This window comes from Medicago sativa, chromosome 2, assembly GCF_051527215.1.
Source record: "Medicago sativa cultivar Bolivia chromosome 2, Bolivia_mono, whole genome shotgun sequence".
In the NCBI taxonomy this organism is placed as follows: domain Eukaryota; kingdom Viridiplantae; phylum Streptophyta; class Magnoliopsida; order Fabales; family Fabaceae; genus Medicago; species Medicago sativa.
This window is the reverse complement of record NC_140750.1, coordinates 36,132,161-36,158,354: the sequence shown is the minus strand read 5'-3', so window position 1 is coordinate 36,158,354 and position 26,194 is coordinate 36,132,161. Positions and strand designations below refer to the sequence as shown.

Sequence of the window (26,194 nt, the reverse complement as noted above, 5' to 3'; positions counted from 1 at the left end):
CATAACATTGATTTTCGATCTCAAACAACAATTACCAGGAACAGCAGACTGAGTTCATGAAACGTGAAGTAAGAAGAGGGTGAAACGGGATCCAAGCACAAGAACAATTACAGGTCGATACAAAAAGGAAAGAGACCCGCATTAAAGAGGAACCAAACCGGATTCAAGCCACCACAACACAGCCGAATCCAATGTTAGGATCTATTCGCGAGGTAACGGCGAGACAGATCGGAAGTGGTGCGAGCTATATCGATTTCCAGTTAGAAGTTTTCCTTCGCAAACCCCTTTCTTCTCCGATCTAACCCTAAGGTTTGGTTTCCTTCAATCTTTTACTCATAGTTGCTTTGAATCTGTCTGTAACATATGAATCTTGCTTCGTTTTTGAACAAAATTACCTGTAAATGGCTTTCTAAATCCAGATCAGTGTCTTGCTTTGTTATTGGAGATGTTTTTCGTTTTAATTGAGGCTTGATGTTTGTGTTTTGTTTAACTTTGAATCATCCCATCAATTCCTTGTGTTGTTTAAAGGAGTCATGTTGATTTTAAAACAAAATTTGAGAGAAGAAGAGCATGAAGGAAGGGGGCGATGCTGAACCCTTTTAGTGAGAGAGGGAGTGAACACGTTTTTTTTGGAGGAAAATAATTTTCTTGTCAATTGTTTAACAGCCACCATATATATGCTAACCCATTAATCCAGACCCATACCCACTGAGTTAACCCGCTCCAGCTTGCAAGGCTTAACCCAAGCCCATTTTCGGTTTACTAGACCCAGTAACATCCTTGCTGTTTTCCTGCTTGCTTTATACACCCCCTGAGATGCTCCTACACCCCCATCTTGCATCATATTTTATTCTACTTTTTTCAAAACATTTTTGAACTCATTTTGTGACATAATTCTTGCACCTTTTTAACACTTTAACTTTCATGATGCTTTATTTCATTTTGCTTTGATATTTAAAAGAAACATTTCACGCATTTTAAGTATTTTTTTTACTCTATAATATTCTTTGATAATTTTGCTTTATCACTTCAATTTTTACTACATGCATTTCTTTGATACTTCAACATCATGCATTATTGTTAGTTTATATGTTGGCTTTAAAATCATTTTATGCATCTTTTGGTTGTGGTTTCACCAAACATTCTTACAATTTTTCACTCCATGATACCTCTTGTCAATTTTGCTTTAAATCTTTCAATTTCTACTTCATGCATTTTAAATGTTTTTTACTCTATAATATCTTGTGTTGGTTCTGTTTTAATGGTTCAATTTCTACTTCATGCATTTCCTTAAAACTTCAACATCATGCATTTTCTTTGATAAGTCATCCTAGTATGTCGTACCTCTAAGCTTTCTTATTATCTTGCTTGCTTTAATTCTAGTATAATCTCTTGCATTTTTCTTCTTCTTGCAATTTATTTAAATTCCATGATATTAGTGTGTATAACTAGGAAATGGATGTATATTCTTATTATTGGTTTGTAGCTTGGCAAAGAGGCCATAGATTGTACCTAGGAATTTTTGTAATAATGTCGGTAACACAAGCACCGACACTTGCACCGACACTATCACTTTATTTATCGCCTTACGCTCGCTTTATTTTTCACGTTATTACGTTAGCTTTCCGTTATTTAGAAAAATCATTTTTATCTCAAAAATTCAAAAGTCAAATTATTGTCTTAATAAACCTTGGATCCAAATCCAAGAGATTTTTCTTTTATTTTTCTTAATCAAATTCCTAAATGAATCTTAATTAAACTTAAACTAAATTTCATAAATAAAATGAAACAACCTCACTCCTATTTTATTCTTCTATACCTTGAGGTCTCGCAACCCTTCTTAAAACCATTTTCAAAATAATTAAAATCAACATAACCCACAAAAAAAATATTTTTGAGAGAGAACTACGGCGGTTTTGATCCCTTTAAGGGTACGTAGGCAGAGGCTTTAATCCTTTCAAATCGATCAAATAAAAACAACAAAAATTCCTACTTCTTCTCCCTCCATTCTTTCACTTCAACTTTAAACAACAAATTTTCGAATAAAAATAAAGTTAGAAAGAGGTTCTCACGGAGTACCGTGAACGACGCGGGTGCCTAACACCTTCCCGAATCGTAACCGACCCCCGGATCCAAAAAAGGGTTTTTCAATCTCATTTTTCCCTTCCCAAGAATAAAATTGAGCAAGTCCGGTAGATTGAAGGTTCAATTCCAATCAATGGATTGACACCCGAAAATCTTGGTCTACAAAATTGGCGACTCCGCTGGGGATCCTATGCGGGTTAAACCCACCTTTCTTCCTTTATCTTTTATGCTTTATTATTTTGTATATATATTTTTACTTTGTTACGTGAGGGGTGAGAAAATAAGCTCTATACCCGGGCTTGAGCGAAACATAAGATAGGAGTGGTAAACTCATAGTGGCATACCGAGAGTATTCTCGTGTCTTGTTACATGTGAGATAACCACACTTAGCGGAGGAGCTTAAAAGTGATATATGTCGGCGGGTGTTGTCACGCTTAGACTCTATTGCTTTTAAGTTTCCGTTTGTACGCTAAGGACCTTTAGTAACCCTTAACCCATCTTGGCCTTTTTTAGGATGTAGTGCGGTGGCTAAGCCGGGTGATGTCTCGGTGTTAGTCTACTTGCAATGCTACACTCGAACTAGACTTTCCTACGAACGTTGTTGGACCGGGTGTTGTCTCGGTATCCGATAAAGTTCTGTGGCGGTTGTAATTCGGGAACCTTGGTAGAACCCTTGTTACTTGTGCAATTGGAAACCATTAGTCCTTACCAAATGGCGTTGTTATCCCTAAGCTCCAACATTGTATATCTTAAACCTCATCATGTTTCCTATGCATAATCATGCATACATGCATCCATTCATAAATGCTTTTTCCATCAAATATTGAAGGATTTAACCAAGTTTTTTTGTAAATATCAAAGGAATGGACCTTGTGAGAATGAACACCAAGCAATACAATTTCAAAAAAAATCTTAACTAAGCTTTTGTTTTTGTTAAAGAACTTTGTCCTTGGTTTCGTTCTTACCTTTTGAAAAAAAGAACCGATTGCGATATATTTACAATTTTCAAATGAAACCATGTTCCTCTACAATGTTTACAAATTAGCTTTGATAAGTCCTTCAAAAAAAAAAAAAAAATTGTATATTTTCGCATAAGCATATCATGCATCATTTGCATTCATAGTTTCTAGTCCGTGTCTCACATTGTATCTTCTCAATAAAAGGTCAATCCATCAGTCTACTCGCATCTACAACACTCGAGCAAATCAGAATGGATCATCTTGAACAAGAGAACCACAAGCTTCGTGAAGAGGTGACAACCCTCCGGGCTGAAAATGAGCTTTTGAGGAACTTAGTATCTTTGATGACGGTTGCACAGAGTCGGCCATTATCTCTTCCAATTGGCAGCACTCAAGCTCAGACGGTTGCTTCCACTACTCCGATTTCAACAGTGTTTGCTAGTACTCCTCAACATGCTATGCTGGAAGGTTATCTCTGGAGCACACCTTTAAGTTCGGGTGAAGTATTTTGTCCTGATATCTCTAAGGATCAAACTCCTTTTGTGCAACAGACAAAGCCTATCTCTCAACCGGGTCCTTTATTCCCTCAAGCTACTATGACTTACTCATCACCTTTGATTCATACTATTCAGCAGGGCCGTGGGCCAACTTATCATTTAGAAAATGTGGTTGCATACGACCGGATAGCTGAACTCGAAGAAAAGTTCGACAAAATACAGTTGGAATTGAAAGCTCTTCGTGGGAAAGAACTGTTTGGGAAAAATGCTTATGATCTTTGCTTGGTTCCCAATGTCGTGATACCACCCAAATTCAAGGTCCCTGATTTTGAGAAGTACAAAGGGAATACTTGCCCTGAGCTTCATTTGGTAATGTACGTAAGAAAGATGTCTGCTCAAGTAGGTAATGATGAACTCCTTATCCATTGTTTCCAAGATAGTTTGATTGGTGCTGCACTGATATGGTACATGGGTCTGAGCAAGGATGATATCAAAACTTTTAGTGATTTGTGTGAGGCTTTCGTCCAGCGATATAACTACAACTTGCACTTGGCCCCAGACAGAAAGGAACTGCAGGCCATGACCCAAAATGATAATGAATCCTTCAAAGCTTATGCCCAACGTTGGAGAGATGTCGCCGCACAAGTCCGGCCACCTCTGGAAGAGAAAGAATTGAATGAGATTTTCTTGGGAACTCTGAATCCGTTCTATTTTGAGCATATGCTTGCAAGTGCATCTAGCAACTTCGCAAAGCTGATGACTGTGGGTGTGCGTATTGAAGACTGGGTCCGAAAAGAATGTCTGGTGAAAGAAAGTGTTCCCACTGATGGTTTAGAGGAGGAATACCAGGAAATGAGTGTGGAGGAGAGTCAGCCTCAACAACAGTATCTGGTTTATCACCCTGTCGCCGCTGTTATGCCTGTCACAAATGTTGTTCAAAGTTCGGGTAATCAACCCCAGTTTCAGCAATATCAACAACAGCCTCGACAACAGGCTCCAAGAACTCTGATTCATCCTATTTCTATGAAGTATGCAGATCTGTTCCCAAGGTTGCTTGAAAGGAATTTGATCCACACCAAGGCACCTCTCTCAGTACCAACAATTTTGCCAGCAGGGTATAGAGTTGATCTTTCTTGTGCCTTCCATCAAGGGGCATCGGGTCATGATATTGAACAATGTTTTGCATTTCAGAAGATAGTTCAGAAATTGATCCGAAAAAACCTCATACCTTTTGAAGAGTTTGAATTCGAATATGCCAGTTAATCTGCTATCAGATATTGGAACCTGATGTCGATACAGGGAATGTTTAGCTGCAATTGGGTCTTTATTGATGTTTATTCTACTACTTATCTGTTTAATTAATATGTTTGTTTGTTGCTTTATGTTTTTCAAAAAAAAATCCTTTTGTCCCACCCGAGACGGAAGTGAATTTATTTAGGGCTTTTTGCTTTATGTATTTTCATCATTAATTAAAAGGTCGCTTTGATCCCGACTTTGTTTTTATTTTTGTGCTTTTTCTGGAAAAATGGTAATACAAAAAACCAAAAATTCATTTTCTTTAATCATTTCCACATATCTGCATAATCATAATGTTTATATCAATAATCAAATCATGCATTAATGAACCCGTTGAACACTTAAACCCTGTACTCTCTCTCGACTTTGAGTTCCTTGTATCCGAGACTGAAGAAAAGGAGGGTGAAAGTTTACCAATGAAATTTCTCGCCTACTGGGGCATCTTGACCGTCGAAACTGCAAATACCAAGGAAGATTGTCCAGAAGAGGAATTTCAATTACAAAGACTGGCACAAGATGCTACCATTTTTCTTGCAGGGATATTGTACTTCAAGTGCACGCTTTAACAGGGGCAACCCCCCCACCATCCCTCAGTATACAATATATAAAGCAGTGCCCCACATGGAGGCCAAAGTCTTGTCAACAGAAGTTCCAATGAAAGCTAAACTTGATTGAATTTAAAAGTGTTATTGCCATGTGCCATATACAGTTATATCAAGGATTTGACAAAGAAGGCTCGTCCCCATGAATGTCAAGAAAGTGGCTTTGTGCTCAAAAAAATATGTTACTTGATTCCAGGAGCAAATGGATACCAAATTACAAAGAATGGTGACAAACTTGTATGTCCTATGAATACCGATGCAGTCAAGAAATACTTTGTTAAAATGAAAAGCTCGATAAGTCGCAAACTTGAAAAAGTGGCTTAGGCAAAAAAAAAAAAAAAAGAGAGAGCGTCTCGATGGATTGAAAACCCGAAAGGGCGGTCCATGCAAAAGTTAGAGACATAAAAAAAATGAAAATAAAAAATATGTTTATCCTGATAGGTTGAAACCCGCAAGGGCGACCTATGCAAAAGTTAAGGATTATAACAAAGTAACTGCATCTGGTCGGACATGACTCACTTGGGGTATTTCAGCCGTCAAAAGACTTCCGACTTATGGCAAGGTAACTGCATCAAATTAGATATGGTTCATCCGGGGCATTTCAACTGTCAAAAGAACTCCGATACGAAGCACCTGCAAATCAAAGACTCGGAACAGGGGAATTCAAAGTTGTTAGGGGGCACAATGGTTATTGTGTTCAACGTACCTTTTCCATATAATTACCATTTTCCAAACTTTTTTAAAATCTGTGGAACCACGCCTTTGGCAGGTCACCACTCCTTTACATCTAATTTGAGCCTGTGCCCATTTATTTGAAATTCTCATTTATTCTGTTTGCATAATTTTCTTCTATTTTTGATGTGAATACTTAAAGCAAAAAATAAAAAAATCTTTTTTAATGTCCTTTGAAAAGCATAAACAACAGGTACATCTTCTTTGAACTTATGAGTAGTAGAAACATACATCAACATTCGTCCCAAGGACAGTTAAACTCTGCAAGATAGTTATGAACAAGTGCTGTGCGATGACCTCTGTCAAAAAAAAAAAAAGAGAGAAAAAAGAATACAAAAAAAAAGAAGAGCTCGCTAAGTCGAAAACCCGAAAGGGCGGCTTAAGCCAAAAATGAGCGTCCCGGTGGATTGAAAACCCAAAAGGGCGATCCAGGCAAAAATTAGGGGCAAACAAAAATATATTCCCGGTGGATTGAAAACCCGAAAGTGCGACCCAGGCAAAAATTAGGGATTCAAAAAAAAAAAAACAAAAAAAAAGTGAATGAAAAATAAAGATAGAGGCATCACAGTTCAAGTGGGCCAAATGGAAAGATTGCACTTTGGGCTGGTTTACAAGTGGCGACTCCTGCCAGTGGTTGTATTGATGGCGACTTCTGCCAGCGGTTTGATTAAGTGGCTACTTCTGACCGAGTTTTACCCCGAGAAATGGCGACTTCTGCCAAATCATTGAGTGATGAGCTGTTTCCCCAGGTGGATTGATTATTGGGCTTTACCCTCTCAAGTGTTTTGATTATGGGGCCTTTCTCCCTTCTAGTGGTTTGATTATGGGGCATTCTCCCTTCCAGTGGTTTGATTATGGGGCATTCTCCCTTCAGTGGTTTGATTAATGGATTGTGTCTCCCTTCAAGTGTTTTGATTATTGGGCTCTTTATCCCATCAGCTGGTTTGAATGTGGGCTTTATCCCCATCAGTGGTTTGTTTGAAGGGGCCTTTACCCCGACAATGTCTTGCTTCATCTCCAGTAATGTTATCCCCAACGAAGATTGTCGAGTGTTTGTACTGCGATGTTTGTCCATCTCCCGTCTTACTTGTCCTGTTTTGTTTAATCGAGTTCACCTGTCATATATATTTATACATTCACTCATACATATATTCATGCATATAAACATTCAGGCACACATAACTTGCATACAAATATCATTCATACATGATTGCATTATCACCCAGTGTCTTATTTCAATTGTATCTCACAAAAGTGTTATCCCCATTGTGTATGTTCCAAAGATGTCACCTGTAGTCTTGTTTGGTCGTATCCTTTCAGTTCGATCTTCAACTACCTTTTGGACCAGGTTAATCCCCTGCCAATGTCTTTTCTTACATTTTGGACCAGGTTAATCACTTGCCAATTCCCTTTATGCCTTTTGGACTAGGTTGATACCCTGCTAATCCCTTTTGGACCAGGTTAATCACCTGCCAATCTCTTTAGCGCTTGTTGGACCAGGTTAATCACCTGCCAATGTCTTTTGAGCCCTTTGGACCAGGTTAATCACCTGCCAATATCTTTTGTGCCTTTTGGACCAGGTTAATACCCTGCCAATCCCTTTTGGACCAGGTTAATCACCTGCCAAAGCCTTTTCTTACCTTCTGGTCCAGGTTAGTCACCTGCCAATGTCTTTTGTACCTTTTGGACCAGATTAATACTCTGCCAATGTCTATTGTGCCTTTTGGACCAGATTAATACTCTGCCAATGTTTTTTGTACCTTTTTGGACCAGGTTAATACCCTGTCGTTATTTTTTGGATCAGGCTAATACCCTGCCACCACTTTTTGATCAGGTTAATACCCTACCAATCCCTTTTGGACCAGGTTAATCACCTGTCAATCTCTTTAGCACCAGTTGGACCAGGTTAATCACCTGCCAAAGCCTTTTCTTACCTTCTGGTCCAGGTTAGTCACCTGCCAATGTCTTTTGTACCTTTTGGACCAGATTAATACTCTGCCAATGTCTATTGTGCCTTTTGGACCAGATTAATACTCTGCCAATGTTTTTTGTACCTTTTTGGACCAGGTTAATACCCTGTCGTTATTTTTTGGATCAGGCTAATACCCTGCCACCACCTTTTGAACCAGGTTAATACCCTAACAAGAGTTTTGGATCAGTCTAATAGCCCGCAAATACCCTGGTGTCAAACAATCACTTTACCAATGCTAATCAATTACCCAGTATCCTGCTTAAAGTACTCCTGTATTTGATAACAGATTTTGTTACCATTTTCATCATTTACCACAGGCTGTTGGTAATGGACAAGCTTTATTTTCTGTCTCAAGCTTTATTTTCTGTCTCAAGCTTTATTTTCCGTCTCAAGCTTTATCCTCCACCTGAGCTTTATCTTCCGTCTGAGCTTTATGTTCCGTTCAAGCTTTATCTTCTGTATGTTCGTCTTTATCACGGCAGTTGGTAATAGACAGGCTTTATCTCCCCAGTGATACTTATCAAGTTTGTTCCCCAGTCAGTTTATTTCAGTCGTCTTTGCATTCATACTCGCACCGCATGCATTCATATCATTGTATTCATCGCATTCTCAGCTTTTCGACTGGTCAAAATTCGGTGTACTTAGTATTTAAGTCTCTTCGACCCATCGATTTAAAAGTCTTCTTTCAAATCTTCGTGACGAAGAAACTTAAATAGGGGCATCTGTCATACCCCAAATTTTGACCACTTTTCTTTGTATTTACCATTTTTATTCGTACTTTTAACGCCGAGTAATTTCGTCGTCTCAAACAGAATTTTCGGCAGTTAGTTATTTTGAAATACCTCATTTCGATCCCTAAGGGACATTTTTATGTTTTATTATCATTTTTATTATATCTTGCGTTTTTATTTTAGTTATTAGTATTTTATTTTATTTTAACTCTTTTTCTTTTTATTTTTAATGTAATTTTTCGTTTCCTTTTTTATCATTGTCGATATATTATTTTGTTTAATTTTAGTCCAAGGTCCAAATATCTTTAGTATCTTGTTGGTCAAGTAGCATAGGTCCCTTTGAGAGGGTATTTTTGTCCAATCCAATCACTAGTCTTAACCTAGTTTTTTTGCTATAAGTAGTGGTGCCAATCATTGGCAAAGGGGGGCTGGACAATTTCCAAAGGAGGCACAGAATCACACACGCAAAAAGCAGCGTTGCAGCCCCAACGCAAACAACAATTTTCTCATTCTTCTTTCCTTTTTCAAATCAAATCACAAAAATCTCACAAAAATACATGAACCCAGCATGAACAATGTGAACCCAGATTAAAACTCATAGTTACTCAAATTTCTCAAAACCAACACCAACAGTGATGAATTCGAGCTTCAAAACCAACAATCTTCATTAACACAAATTGAATCGAACAACAACATCAATACACCAAAACACAAATCGGCTCCATCAATCACCCTAACATAACATTGATTTTCGATCTCAAACAACAATTACCAGGAACAGCAGACTGAGTTCATGAAACGTGAAGTAAGAAGAGGGTGAAACGGGATCCAAGCACAAGAACAATTACAGGTCGATACAAAAAGGAAGGAGACCCGCATTAAAGAGGAACCGAACCGGATTCAAGCCACCACAACACAGCCGAATCCAATGTTAGGATCTATTCGCGAGGTAACGGCGAGACAGATCGGAAGTGGTGCGAGCTATATCGATTTCCAGTTAGAAGTTTTCCTTCGCAAACCCCTTTCTTCTCCGATCTAACCCTAAGGTTTGGTTTCCTTCAATCTTTTACTCATAGTTGCTTTGAATATGTCTGTAACATATGAATCTTGCTTCGTTTTTGAACAAAATTACCTGTAAATGGCTTTCTAAATCCAGATCAGTGTCTTGCTTTGTTATTGGAGATGTTTTTCGTTTTAACTGAGGCTTGATGTTTGTGTTTTGTTTAACTTTGAATCATCCCATCAATTCCTTGTGTTGTTTAAAGGAGTCATGTTGATTTTAAAACAAAATTTGAGAGAAGAAGAGCATGAAGGAAGGGGGCGATGCTGAACCCTTTTAGTGAGAGAGGGAGTGAACACGTTTTTTTTGGAGGAAAATAATTTTCTTGTCAATTGTTTAACAGCCACCATATATATGCTAACCCATTAATCCAGACCCATACCCACTGAGTTAACCCGCTCCAGCTTGCAAGGCTTAACCCAAGCCCATTTTCGGTTTACTAGACCCAGTAACATCCTTGCTGTTTTCCTGCTTGCTTTATACACCCCCTGAGATGCTCCTACACCCCCATCTTGCATCATATTTTATTCTACTTTTTTCAAAACATTTTTGAACTCATTTTGTGACATAATTCTTGCACCTTTTTAACACTTTAACTTTCATGATGCTTTATTTCATTTTGCTTTGATATTTAAAAGAAACATTTCACGCATTTTAAGTATTTTTTTTACTCTATAATATTCTTTGATAATTTTGCTTTATCACTTCAATTTTTACTACATGCATTTCTTTGATACTTCAACATCATGCATTATTGTTAGTTTATATGTTGGCTTTAAAATCATTTTATGCATCTTTTGGTTGTGGTTTCACCAAACATTCTTACAATTTTTCACTCCATGATACCTCTTGTCAATTTTGCTTTAAATCTTTCAATTTCTACTTCATGCATTTTAAATGTTTTTTACTCTATAATATCTTGTGTTGGTTCTGTTTTAATGGTTCAATTTCTACTTCATGCATTTCCTTAAAACTTCAACATCATGCATTTTCTTTGATAAGTCATCCTAGTATGTCGTACCTCTAAGCTTTCTTATTATCTTGCTTGCTTTAATTCTAGTATAATCTCTTGCATTTTTCTTCTTCTTGCAATTTATTTAAATTCCATGATATTAGTGTGTATAACTAGGAAATGGATGTATATTCTTATTATTGGTTTGTAGCTTGGCAAAGAGGCCATAGATTGTACCTAGGAATTTTTGTAATAATGTCGGTAACACAAGCACCGACACTTGCACCGACACTATCACTTTATTTATCGCCTTACGCTCGCTTTATTTTTCACGTTATTACGTTAGCTTTCCGTTATTTAGAAAAATCATTTTTATCTCAAAAATTCAAAAGTCAAATTATTGTCTTAATAAACCTTGGATCCAAATCCAAGAGATTTTTCTTTTATTTTTCTTAATCAAATTCCTAAATGAATCTTAATTAAACTTAAACTAAATTTCATAAATAAAATGAAACAACCTCACTCCTATTTTATTCTTCTATACCTTGAGGTCTCGCAACCCTTCTTAAAACCATTTTCAAAATAATTAAAATCAACATAACCCACAAAAAAATATTTTTGAGAGAGAACTACGGCGGTTTTGATCCCTTTAAGGGTACGTAGGCAGAGGCTTTAATCCTTTCAAATCGATCAAATAAAAACAACAAAAATTCCTACTTCTTCTCCCTCCATTCTTTCACTTCAACTTTAAACAACAAATTTTCGAATAAAAATAAAGTTAGAAAGAGGTTCTCACGGAGTACCGTGAACGACGCGGGTGCCTAACACCTTCCCGAATCGTAACCGACCCCCGGATCCAAAAAAGGGTTTTTCAATCTCATTTTTCCCTTCCCAAGAATAAAATTGAGCAAGTCCGGTAGATTGAAGGTTCAATTCCAATCAATGGATTGACACCCGAAAATCTTGGTCTACACTTACCATATTGTTGGAACATGTGTGGAAATTGAATAAAATGACTAAACACAAATTTTCATGTTGGGTAGAACTAGTGTTGTGTGAATTGGAAAAAGTGGAAGTCTCACATCGGATGGAACACACACAATAGTAGTGTTTATAGTGGGGGTGTACCTCTAATAGGAGTACATAATTATGTGAACAAAGTAAGCACTAAATAAAAAGTTATATATTGATATATATTTTTATTATTTGGAAATGATAAATTAAATAATTAATTTAATCACTATTAGAAAGTGCTTTCTTAGTCCCCAAGTTTTGCTAAAATATTTTGGAACGTATATATATATATTCTTCTTCAATTCATGGAGAAGTTAGATGTTAGAATGGTTGTAGCACCATATTTGAGTAGTTGAAATACCATATTGATATTTGGAGATGTTAAAAATTAGAATGGTGGTAACACCATATTTGAGCGGTCACAACACCATAATAGAGTGGTTACAATACCATATTGGTTTCAGTATTAAAAGAGTAGTCTTAGTACCATATTAAAGGTGTAATTCTCGAACAGTTTTCTACAGTGCAGTAGTTAACCGCACAGTTGTAGCTGAGCTTGTTTTATCCTGGAGGCGGCGTGGTTGATAGTCTGCCTTGCACAATTTTGACATTGCCACGAAACGTCTTAAAGAGAGCGACCTGATCGTGACTCAACCTACTAACAACTTCGGTAGAAAATAGAATTTGAAAAACCAAAATACAACAGTTTTGAAATCCAAAAACAACACATATTACACCTAACTAAACAACAACACATGATAAAAGGTCATCTGACGAATCATGGGTATGTCTTCCTGGAAATGGTCCACGCTTGGTGTGTTTGTTTCCAAAGAAAGAAGAAGGAAAGATTGTGATGGGAGGGAAATGTGATGGAAAGGTCAACTTTCTCTCGTTTGGAACAACAACTAAGAGGCAAGGAAAGAAAGTTGCAGATAGGACCAACGCCATAAAACCTTTCCACGTTGATGTGAACGGAAAGTTTGAGAAACAACCATATTTGTTTGAAAAGTCTAAAACACCCCCAACTTATATTGTTTTTTATTTAATTTTTACTATTCATTTTTTTATAGGATATATCTATTACTGTTTCATTTTTTCAACTCAAATTTTCATTTTTCTTTTTCCTTTGAAACGGTACACACATTTTATGATTTTTTTTTTAGGGAACGTTTATGTTTATATATATTGTCTTCAAGGGTATTTATGTCAATTAATAAATATGGATCTTTCTTTCCTTCAACTTTCTATTCCACTTTCTTTTATACCAAACAACCAAAACAATCCCCTCACTTTCTATTCTTTTTCTTTCCTCGTATAATCTTTCTTTACTCTTTCTTTCCTTTTACTTTCTTTGTTCATCCAAACAAAGCCAAGTCAAATATGTCGGCTCTATAGTTTTCATGCTACATCTAGGCTCTAGCGTCAAGTTTTACCTCAATAACTTATTTTGTTTGTCCCTTCTATCACTAAGAATCTAGTTTATGAGTCAGTTTGCAAAAGATATTGGTGTTTGATTTCAATTTTGTTGCACTAACTGTTTTGTTAAACCGCCAGATTTTCAACTATTTCTACTTCAAAGTTTCTTAGGCTTGGTTGATCTCTAAGTGTTCCTCAATTTGATTTCGAGTGCTCCCTGAAGGGATTCAACTTCTTTCAATATTTTTTTTAAATAGAACTACTACATCTATAGACTATCATTTTTCAGTTGTATACAAATTCTATTTGTAAATAATATTGACTCTACTCTTTAGTTTATTTTTTCATAAAATTGTTTTATGGGTTGACCTCTCTCATAAAATGTTTTATGAAAAAACGTGAGGTAATAAAACTTTGTTACCTTTTTGTTTCAATTAACAATGCAGTTGAATTTTGTGTAGAATTTCATATGGGAAAATGAGTCTTCCTTCTCATCCCTCTGATACCATAAAGGGTTTTGAGCCACATTTCTACCGAGAGACCATGCAAGAAATAGAGAGAAATATAAATCTCTCAAATGTTTTGAAACTGAATTCTGAATTGATCGTTTTAACTAACAGTGCTCAGGCGCATAATGTACGGTTATGTAGTTACAGGTTACGGCAGTGACAGATGTAAATAACTCCAAGTCTCGAATAGAAACTAACAGAAAGTCTAGTCACTAATCATTTAACTACAATTTCATCACATGTATAGAGAATATAGAACGAATACAGAACATATACTCTAACAGGTTGGTTAGGTGATGAGTTGCATGAATTCAGCTCTGTTTACATTTAGATCTGTTACTGTTTGTTACGAGGTTAATTGTTAATTGTTTGTTACTGTTAGTTACAAGTTATTTAGGAAATAATCTAAGTTGCCAATAAATAAGAGGGAAGCCTTAGAGAGTGATCTATGTTGCCATTTGACAACTTGAAGGCCTTCAGTCTATTGAATACTTTAGGATTTTTACCGTCATTCTAGCAACACGAGTTGGTTCTGTCCTGACGTTAGCATCAATCATAATACATTAGCTTCCTTAAGATTTGTTCATTTGTCTTTCAAGATCATAAACACGAAAATAAAAAGCAAACAATAAAGTTCCAATAAAACATGTTCCGCTACGCAGGATGTACTATGTTAGAGAAAGGCTCAGTCAATCAATTGCATAAAATCATTAGAGGACCTGAGGAGATCAAATTACCTGTATTTCTTTGAGGAGAAGTCTCCCTATAACATTGAAGGAATCCTCAATTTCAACCTTGGAAAATTTAGAAATAAGATGTTGTTTGTCAGCTTTTATCCTTGTTTGCCTCCACAATCTATCTTGATCTTGCTTGGTAACCGCACGTCTTCTTTGAAATCATGGCTTAAAGTTGTGTCCATTCAAGAACCGCCGGATGAGGAGAATTCAACCAAATCAAGTGTCGAGTAGAAATTTAATTAGTACAGAACTTCAAACTTAGTGCAAATGAAAGTACATGAAAAATGGGAAAAACAAGATAATAACCTGTATAAGTCAAGCCATTTAGATAATAACATGTACAATAATATGCACCGTCAATCGACACATAAATGATTGAGAACCACATTACATAGATAGGTCACAGATATGGTCCATATGATCAATGATGATAGTCCAAATGATTGCATCTCCCAACATTCCCTACTCGAATAATAAGAAAAGAGGGCAGTTAGTGAAAACTTGTAAGTTGTAACCTACATTATACTATAATGTAGGTTACAACTTACAAGTTTTCACTAACTGTATCATAGAGCATATAACTAGACATGCCTTGTTCTCCATGTTGTTGAAATCACATCCTTATTTCTTATACGCGATCAATCCTTACATAGGTGAACCACATTAGAACTCTGCCGCCTCTCGTTTGCAACCTGAGATGGCGCACACAAAGGTTAAGAAAAACATTGCATATAGAGTTTGTCCATTTCCATATATTTGCCCATTATGGATCCAACCTTCACCACAACAAGAAATACTCTCTCCTGAACATATGCTCGAATTTTTTTTTCCCTGCCCCTATCATCAAAAAAATTGATATGTCTGCCCCTAGTTGAAATGGCGACCATAACCATTTTTTCTCTACTCTCTGAGCAGTTGCAGACTTTTTCTAAGTTCTACAAATGAAATGGCGAGCATGATTTTATTTTATTTTTCCTGTTCTATTTGAAATGGCGAGCATGCATGGTTTTTTTTTTTCATTTAATTGTTACATGTTTGCCAATGAAAATGGCGACCATGCCCATTTTTTTTTCCAATTTTTTTGTTCATGCGGTCACCATTGTTGCTCTCACATGAAATTTCTCTCACATGCAATAATAAAATCAATTCATAGTGCTTTTATGTAAATCAATTCATAGTGCTGTTATGTAAAGCACTCACATGCAATAATACAATCAATCCATGGTGCTGTTATGTAAATGGTTAGTTCAAAAACAAAATCAATATGGCATGCTCGCCATTTTAAATAAAGAGCAGGAGAAAAAAAACTAAAATGGCTAGTTCGCCATTTAAAATAAAGAACATGAAGAAAAAAAACAAAAAGAAATTATGCTCGCCAACTAAAATGTAGAGCAGCAGAGAGGTTCAGGAAAAAGCCTGCAGGATGTTGAAAAAATGGTTATGTTCGTCAATTCAAATGAAGAATAGGGGCAATTCTATCAATAGTTTTCAACTAGGGGCAGACATATCAATTTTTTTGGTGATAGGGGCAGGAAAAAGAAATTCCATATGCTCCACTTGCTCCCTTCCTTACGAAATATATAGCTTTAAATAACTAAGGATTAAATAGTTGGATTTAAATTAAAGAAGATTTTTCACCCTTGGTTATCAAGCATGACAAAACTAAAGGCATAGAGATTCCTGAAAGTCATTCCTCTAAATTTTGTTGCTTTATTCTATAAATAGAATAAAGCAACAAAATCATAACTTGTACATTTTTTTTTTACTAACTTATACATTTGTTGGCAATATATCATATCCCCTTAAAATCATAAGCGGAAGGTACCAACTTTTACAGATAGAAACCAAGCAGTTTAACTCATTCTATATCGATAGGCTTCATGTGTTATGTTATCAATACTTAGTTATTTATACTATACTTGGTTTCTATATCTAGCCTCAGAAATTCCAAAACACTAGTGTTAGCCTAATTAGTTTTTTTTTTTTTTTGACTTTTTAAAACAGCATCTTGGATTCTTGTTCGTGGTTTATTTGTTGCAACAGATTGTACTTGAGGTACACTTAAACTTTAAACAAGATAGGCATCAAATCACACAACATTTTAAATAAAATAATACGAATTGTACGATCATTATTTAATGCAACACCTAAAATGATTACATTTAAACTTCTTTGACAGGATTATATGTAAGTTCAGGACAAGTTTAGACATAATTCTTTTTAAACTATATAACCATCAATCCACAAGGCTGGATTAGATACATCACTTCATTTATGTACGTCTTTTTTTATTCCTTTTGTTGGGATGCAATTCATGTTGATATTTAAATGTTGAGAAACATGTAAATTATGAAAACTTTGTATTGATAGTATTGAACAATCTTAAAAATGAGAAAAGTTGAAGTAAAAGATTACATCAAAGTCTATTTATAAGCAATCATTAACTACTAACTAACACTTCTGTTGACTAGCTAACTATATCTTCAATAGCCTCCGCAAATTGGGATGTGGTCACAACACTTCCAATTTGGGATGACCAATACAAAGGTACTTCAAAATGAAATAAAATAGGAAGAGGAAGAAATCAGAATACTCAACCATTAAGCAAAATCTACAACACATGCTTAACCATTGAGCCTAACTTATCCTTACAAAACCGGCTTGTAAAGGAAGAAATATATTTTACCTTTCTTTCATCTTATTTTAATGTGTAATGATACATGTACAATATCTTAATTCTTTTACACATATTCAACACTCCATTTTCTCTCTATCATTCTTCTTATCACATTATAGATATCTCATTTATCACGTCATTCTCTATTTTTATCTCTCTCAAATTTTTCACTCCCCTCCCTTAAGAGAAGCTTGAACTACATTTCACTCATGTCTTATGTTAAAATCTATGTTTTACCCCCTCATTATTTTTTTTTACTTTCTAATAATCTAGCAAAAAAAAAATCTAAGACACTTCGAACAAAAATAGTATTGCGAGTCAATTTTAATATAATAAAAATTCGAATACATAATTTTTCACTATTTTTTATTCATAATTTCATAAAAATGTAGTTTCAAACCCTATTATAAAATATGAAACAATCCAAAATAAAATTAAAATATGTGAAAAATTACTAAAGTCGATTAAGTATGGTTATTTAAAAGTGAATTTTATACTCCAAAGTATAAAATTAATAATAAAATATTTAAATTTAATTATCATTGACATTTAAATTATAAAGAAACAAATTTAATTTTTTAAATGGTGATTCAAAATTAGTATATCTTATAAAAATACTTATTTATGTTAAAATAAATTAAAGTGTAATGCATATCCTAACATCTCAATTTTTAATTTATTATTATTTTACTTGTGTATTATTTATTTGTTTATTTGATGTTTTTAAAGTGTTGGGTTAGTTGGTTTTATTAGAAATTGAGGAGTAAAGGATATTTTGGTAATTTAAGAGTGAATAGTATTTTTGTAATTTAGGAGTGGACGATAATTTACTGAAGTTAGTAGAAACTTTGAGGAATTAAGAGAATAGAAGTGCATAGTAAAAAGGAGCACAGTGCAGCTCTCCACATCTTCAGCAATACATCTTCAATCCACGCTGCAACTTCCTACATCTCCAGAGCCATTTTTTTTTTAAACAAAGGAGGCTGCAACCATTATAGCGCAGGCCTCAAATATATAGATAATAAAGGAAAAGGTACAAAGCAAAAGAGAGGGGGGCATAAAACTAAACCCTCAAAAGTTAGGAAATTCTAAAATTTGGTAAACCTAATATGTTGATGACTAAGTCTGCCCTAATAGAAGGAGGAGGCTGAGTATACCAACAGTGAGATTGCAGATTTAAACCAATATTTGCAAGAATATCCGCGCAGTGATTTCCTTCTCTATATACATGAGAAACATAAAAATGCATCTCCAGAGCCATTTCTTAACCTACATCATCAAACATTATAAACAAGCATTACTAGTTCCAAAGCACTAAAAACACTTAAAACTATAAAATCCTAAAATAGACGGTGATTAGATGTTAAAGGCAATGTAATTACTCAATTACTTGTCCAATATAGGGGCTAAGTGCAACGTGATAATCAACTTATTTGCCGATTATCACTAGGAGGCAACAAGACAAGGCCCAAGTACGGCGAGGGCACATGTTAAGCTATGTGTGGAACAACGCACTGGATCTTGCCTAGACCCATCTGAGTCGTCGAAGGGATCTCTAATCGCCTCCTGTAAAGGGGCCACATTTCACGAAGGCAGTTATTCTCGTACAACGCCTATATAAGGGTGAAATAGCGTCACCCCTAAGGTACGATTCACTCTTACCATTTTTCGCACGTATCCACCTCATTCTCGTATTGACATGAGCGTTGGAGTGTGTTTACCTTGGTTTTTGGTAAACAAACGCTGATTTCCAGAACGGTTTACTTGCGAGATCAACCAGTAAACCTCAGAGCATATTGTGCTTATGTTTTCCAGAAAGTATGAATGTTCTTGATGTGAAATACAAATGTAGCCGTCAGAATCAAACACGCGTCGAATCCGTTGGAGTAAATTGCTAAAAAGAATAAGTAAATTGCAAGGAATTTAAAGGGATAAACTTAAATTGCATAAATGAATGTAAATTGGTATACAGATTCATACATTTGCAACTTGTTTACTCGTTTCTCCTTGAGTGCGGATAGTTTGAGTGTGTAAGTTTTGTGTGTAATTGAAATGTGACCTGTTTTTCCTATGCAAAACTCTTATTTATACTAAATAACTGCCTATACAGAAGCCGTCACATAACCCCTAATAACTACTTTAGACATCTTTTGAATTCCAATTGACATCTCTCGACAGTAACTGTTGCTTGGCTTGTTGATCCGGCACCAACTTCTCTTCGATATCCTGCTTGCTTGTCAAAGCTTCACCACCAAACTGCAAAATCTCTTTAAGTTCATAAACTCGATCCAGCTTGTGAGTCGAACTCATTCGCACCTCTTCAAAACCTAAGACTAACTTAATTGACTACATTTATTGTAGCCTGTCGAAAATACAGGTTAACAAATTGCCCCCCAAAAATGTCTTTTTCGTTTGTATCTTCAGATAGAAGAAGAAAAAGACGTTTTTGAACTTTGTTGAACATGACTTTCCCGTCAAAATAAATAACATCACTATCATCAGCATCCAAAGGCAATTGAAAAACCCTTTTATGATGTCATCAAATCCCACTTAGTGGGCCACATTTCACTTTCTCAGAACTACCACTTTATCATCATCATTTTTTTTTTGAATAACTGTCAATTTAAGATATGGTTAATTATGTTTCTAGTCCCTATAAAATAGTGACCTTGTAAGTTTAGTCCCTACTTAATTTTAATAGCATTTTTAGTCCCTATAAAAAAAATTTACTTATAATTTTAGTCCCTGCTAAAACAAAGTTTGATTAATTATCCTTAAACTCTTAAATTTTTGAACGATTTTTTTGAGACAAGATTAGAACACTATGAAAGGTTCGTTTACTAAAATTTAGAATTTTTTGACATGAAATGAATTAAATATGAATTTTTTAAAACGACAAAAGTTAAAGATAAAAAGTAATAAAATCTGGATGTAGAAATCAAATTTTGCAATAATTTTTTGCGGACGAACTTTTAGTAATGTTCTAAACATGTCTGCAAAAAATTGTTCAAAAATTTAAGAGTTTAAGCATAAATTAAACAAATTTGAATTGAGTAGGGACTAATACTCAGTGCAGAAAAACAAAATTAGGGACTAAAAATGCTATTAAAATTAAGTAGGGACTAAACTTACAAGGTCGCTATTTTATAGGGACTAGAAACATAATTAACCCTTTAAGATATTGACACTTTTTGACCATCTAAGGATATAAAAAGGTGTAGACTGTAACAACCCGATTTTCGTTAGATTTATTCTAATTGTTTTTATATGTGTTTTTACGTGCTTATACGTGATTAATTGCCTCTGTGTGTATTTTGGTTGGGATTATTAGAATTCGGTGTTAGAAGGGTATTTTAGTCATTTTGAACTTAGGGGTATTTTGGTCATTGTGTGAGCAAGGGTAAATTAGTAATTTCTCTGTGAGGATTATTTTTAGTGTTTCAAGTGAGAACCATTATTTTACTAAGTTACTAGTGTAGTTGTGGTAATTAGCTATGAACAGTAACTATTTGATAACTTTTAGCCGTAAGCGAGTAAATACTTTGTGGATTAGTCATTGAGGGTCTTAGGCCCATTAAGACTTTTTAAGGGTTAAGCCCATTAGTGTGGACACTATTTAAGCTCTAGTCTTTGTAGAAAAATTGGGTTTCACATTCATTTCATAAGAATTTGAGAGAGGTAGGGAGAGAAAGAGCAAGAGGAAGAGAAAAAGGGTTAGAAGAGAAAGGCTTGAAGAATCAAGAGGTGATAGAGATTCTAGGAGCTAAATTGAAGCTTTTGCTAGGATTATTGTCAATTGAGATAAGGGGGCTAGTTTTCATTCATAATCCTTTGTATAATCTGAAGGTGAGAAAAACACAAGAAGGGGGGTTGAATTATGTTTTTAAAAATTCTTCGTTTCTCCTAAAACTGAACACACTTGATAAGAAGCTAAGTGAGACAGCTTCTGAAGTGATTATCAGAATCTAAATGCAGCGGAATAAAACAGAGAGAGAGAGGAAGAACGACACAAAGCAATTATACTGGTCTCTTCCACAATCCGGAAGTAGTCCAGTCCCCCTTGCACTTCCAAGGAGATTTCACTAAGAGTAATATCTGATTAAAATTGCTCAAGCACACAAGCAAGAGACTTCCTTTGCTCAAGCACACAAGCAAGAGACTTCCTTTGCTCAAGAACACAATCAAGAGACTTCCTGCTCAAGCACAATTGCAAGAGACTTCTAACTAAACAAAATTACACAGAAAATTGTTTAAGGTTGAACACTTGATATACAATCAGAGGTGCTCACAATACAAATCAGATACAGACTCAATGACTTAAGAATTTCTAAGATAGGACTTTGAGACACAAAAATTCTAAGTGAATGCAGAACAATTTCAGCAGAGGTTTGGCACTTGTATGAGAGTCTTTTGTTTAGCGTTCTTGCATTACCAAATCTCTAAGTCTTCACTCCTTTATATAGAGGTGTGAAAGAGACGTTGTGAAATTGCCAGCACATCAAAGAGTCGTTGTTGAAGCTTGATCTTTCACCAATGATCTTTTGCCTGATTTGGTTGTTGTCCTATGAAGAACCAATTTGAAATCCATTCCTTATCCAAAGGAACTTCTATGCAGGCGAAGCCATATTCTGGAGCTGTTTTCTTGTCTTGTAGCGTGGACACAAAACAGAGTAGTGGAGAAGGTGGTTGTACAGTTCGTACAATAGTACAATGTCAACGCTTTCGTCCAAATTGCAAGCACATGCCTTCAAACATCTTTGAAATGACCGTTGCAAAATTCCACTAATCTTTTGTTGTGTTTTCGAATCCAATAGACAGCTTTTGCAGTGATGATTCTTCAATCCTTGAATCTTTTGCAAATCCAGTTGATCTTCAGCTTCTGGTGAAATGACTTCTGATGAGGCAGCTTTTGATAACATAGCTTCTGATGATGCAGCTTCTGAATGATACAGCTTCTGATAACGCAGCTTCTGATGATGTGGCTTCTGGACCTCTTGTCCTCAGGAGCACTATTCTTCAGGAACGCTTTACTAACTTCAGGAGCGGCTTTTCTTCAGGAGCACTTTTCTCTTCAGGAGCGAGTTGCCTTCAGAAACACTAAGCTTCAATTATTGTTGATTCCTTTAGCTCTTCATTTGCTCATTCAGAACCAATAAATGATGTAACTTTTTAATTAAGGTCCTGTACACTTGAACAAATATTAGCTAGTCTAATTTACAATTTTTAATACCTTGTTATCATCAAAACTCTTTAAGGTTTATTGTTAAACACATTTTGTTCCAACAATCTCCCCCTTTTTGATGATGACAAACAATAGTATTTAAAATTGATCAATTGTTGTTAATCCAATTAACAAGTTGACTTTGGGGTTCTGAGGTTTGTAAGCTCAGAATCTGAGGTTTGTAAGCTCAAACTCCCCCTGAGTCTGATAGTCTTTAAGGTGAGGTTTGTAAGCTCCCCCTAAGTTCTATCCAGGTTAATTAAATTCATTTTTAGCACAATAATAATCTTAGAGCTTTAAAATGAAATAAGTTATAGATGAGAAGAGTGGTTCAATTAATTTTATTTGAAATTTGATACTCCCCCTTTTTGATACACCCTTCTTTAGGTAAGACAAAAAGTTATAAGTTTTTCAAAATCTTCAAATATCATTAATGGGGCTCAGAACCTTTAAATACTATCACATATACTCCCCCTTTTGTCATTATCAAAAAAAATAATAAAAAATCAAGACAAAAAGATTTGAGAAAAATTCAAACAATAAGAGAGTATAATAAAGTATCAGAACCTAAAATCCAAAAAAAATAAAATAGCCAAGCAATGAGTATATAGATGAACAAAACAAAGTATTCAGGTATTCAAGAATCTGAACCATGAAGGATTCAGAAGCAGTAAGCAACTTAAGATAAGAAGTGATCAGAAGCAAGAAATAGACAGGATTAAACAAACAACAAACAATATATAAACACTAAGGTGTGCAACTAAGGTTTGGTTTGAAGTAGTTTCCTCATCCTCTCCATTTCTTCAGTTTGTTGCTTCAACTGATCTTCAAGAAGTTGTTGCTTCTGGAGAAGCTCCAATTCCCTTTCCTTAGCTTCTTGTTGTTGCTTTGCCATCTTCTGCCTCAGAAGCTTGAACATCCTTGCGTCTCTGGTCAAATATTCCATTTCAGAGAAGAAGGGCTTGTTTGCCAGAAGCAGTCTAGGACTTCTGACTCTGAGTCTTTGCTTCAGGTTCTCCATTAACCTTCTTACAGAAGCTTCCTTGATTCTGATGCACTTGGCCTTAACAGCTTCTATTAACTCTGCAGCTCTGTTTTGAAGTGATGTCCATGCTTCTTCATATGCATTGGTGAGATCAATTGTCCTTCTTTGATCCACCAGACCATGCATTTCAGAATGAATCTTGAGTAGCTCATTGTCAATACGTTCAGATTCCAGGATGTCCAGGGGGTGGTTGTTCAAGTGTTTCCAAGTCAGAATCATTAAGAGTATTATCTTGAACAAGGATGGATTCTGGAATTGTGAGTTGTTCAGCTTGGGTTGAGGTTGATGGTTGGTCAGGATCAATGTCCATGGGAGTGTGTTGGTGAGAGGATTTTTCTGGTTGTTGGTTAAGTGGGGAGTTGGTTTCAGTTTCGGTTGGAGGTTGATATGGTGAAGTTGATGTTTGAGAGTTGAGTTGGGGGTCAATGTTAACAGTTGGTGATTGAGGTTGTGGAGGTGATGTGGGTTTGTGTGGTTCAGGTGGTTGTTGATGGGGGCTTTCTGAAACAATATTTTCAGAAGCAACTGCTTCTGGAGTTGCTTCAGAGGCTTTCTCTGAGTTAGGTTTGACTAGTGGTAATTCACCTGAATAGTGAAGAGCAAGATTTTCTAAGACAGAAGTGTCTTCTTCTTGCTCAGTTGCTTATGGTGAAAAGGGTGAGATGGGGGTACAGGTGACTGGAATCTGACATACCTTGACATCTTCTGAAGTGGTAGCACCAGGTGCTTTTAGAACCGTTTCTGAAGCTTTAACAGCCACTTCCTTGACTTCTTCAGACTTCTTCTTGAAGAATTCATCACAATGTTCAAGGCCTGAGGCTTTAAGCCTTTCATCCCTATCCCTTCTCTTCTTAGCTTCCCTTTCCTGCTGAATAGCTAGCATCTGAGCAGCTTCTTCATCAGCCTTCTTCTTCATGTCAGAGGTAACTTCCATCATTGGAGTGAAGATTGGCCCAGATGCTTTCTTCTCGTGCTCTTTTGCTTTTATCCCATCAAGAGCTTTGTTCAGATGCTCTTCTGTGATGATGGACTCTGATCTGCCCTTACTTCTTTTTACAGGAATAGAAGCAGCCCTAATTCTCTTCTTCTCCATTATATCTGCTAACTTAAAATCAGCAATTTCCTTAGCCATTTTGGCCTTGGCAGGAGTCAGCTCAACCATAGAGATTTTCATATCAACAGGTGCCTTTTTCTTCTTCAGCTTGGGCTCAGCTTCTTCTATTTCCAACTCATCCATAGCTTCATCCAGTTTTTCCTTGTGATAAACTGTTTCAGCTTTCCCTCTCTTTCTCTTAGCAACCTTCTGTTGCTTGCCCTTATCAGTAGCTGCTTCTGATGTAGAAGTACCCTTGACTTTCTTTCTCTTAACAGGAGCAGCTTCCTCCTGAGAGCTCGCATCTTCCTCCAAGACATACTCAGCTACTGATTTAGCCAAGATATCAGGATTACTTTCCTCAAAGATTGAAGGAAAGTCCCTGATAATCTTAGTTTTTGCAGTAGTCATCTCTAACCACTTCTCATCTTCAGGAGTTTCCTTGATGAACCTCATAAAACATAAGCTCCTGCTACTGATAGTCCTTTCAGCAGTAGAGACTTCGAAGCAACTATCAGAAGCACTCCTTGTCTTTTTCAAGAAATCCACCACCCTTCCTTGATAAAAGATCTCAGATAGCAATCTTCCATAGGGCATTGTTTCCTTCCTCTAACAGTGCCTTCATTTATAGCCCAGCAGAGATGATCCATGACATATCTTGGGAAATTTATCTTATCCAAAATAGCCATGAAGTAAATTGCTAGCTTCTGTTGGTTGTTAGGTTGATCAGACCCTCCTGCTCTTTGAAAGAAGCAATCATTACTGAATTTCACTAACATCCTGTTGTGAATCTTCATTTCAGAAGGCTTAGCATCTTTGTTCCCACCCAGAAGAGTGTTGAAGTAGCCTTTTAGCAGGACATCTTCCTTCTTGACTATTTCTTGAAATCTTCCTTCTGCATCCACTCTACAAGCTTTGGCTATAACATTCTCAGTGATGGTTATAGGAATGTCCATCACTTCAGACCTTATTTCTAAGCTTTCAAAAGAGGTAGGATTCATATCCATGATCATTTTCCCTTTCTTTGACCCAGCTTGTTTACCCATGACCTTTGCAGGCTTTCCATTATACACTTCATCCCTTAACCAGAAATCCTTGACCAAGTTCACATAAGTTGGCCCATTCAGCATCTTGAAATACTCAGATAGCTTCTGAGCTTCTACCAAACTTTCCATATCTACTTCGTACTTCTTAAGTGAAGAGAAGTCCACCGGTGATTCTATTTGAACTATGAAGGATTTCCATGGAATATCCATAGTCTTCTCTTTGTACACGGACCCAGATTCTGATGTGCCTTGCATGCTTGAAGTAGATTCTGAAACTTTTGAGCTTGATGATGCCATTTGATGATTGAAGAAGATTTGAAGAAGATGATGTTTTTAGGATTCTAGGGTTGAGAGAATGCGCTTACTTCGCAAAAGGTTTGAAAGCAAATGTGTTTGTTGTGAGTGAGTAGTGTGTGAATTGACAAAGTGTTAAAAGTAAAACGATTGCAATTCAAAAGAGACAAACAAACATAACATTAATGACAAAATTGGGGGCGCGTGAAAAGTACTTTCAAAGCTATTAAATCATCATTGCTCTTTTTAGTTATAC

General features: G+C 35.9%; 1 protein-coding gene across 1 annotated transcript; it reads left to right on the top strand.

Moving 5' to 3' along the window:
* Nucleotides 1–594: 594 nt before the first annotated feature.
* Nucleotides 595–5,030, top strand: LOC146946585 (uncharacterized). The gene has a single exon (XM_085744596.1). The coding sequence runs from the start codon at nt 3,296–3,298 to the stop codon at nt 4,802–4,804; it is 1,509 nt and encodes a 502-aa protein (XP_085600722.1). The 5' UTR covers nt 595–3,295; the 3' UTR covers nt 4,805–5,030.
* Nucleotides 5,031–26,194: the final 21,164 nt, after the last annotated feature.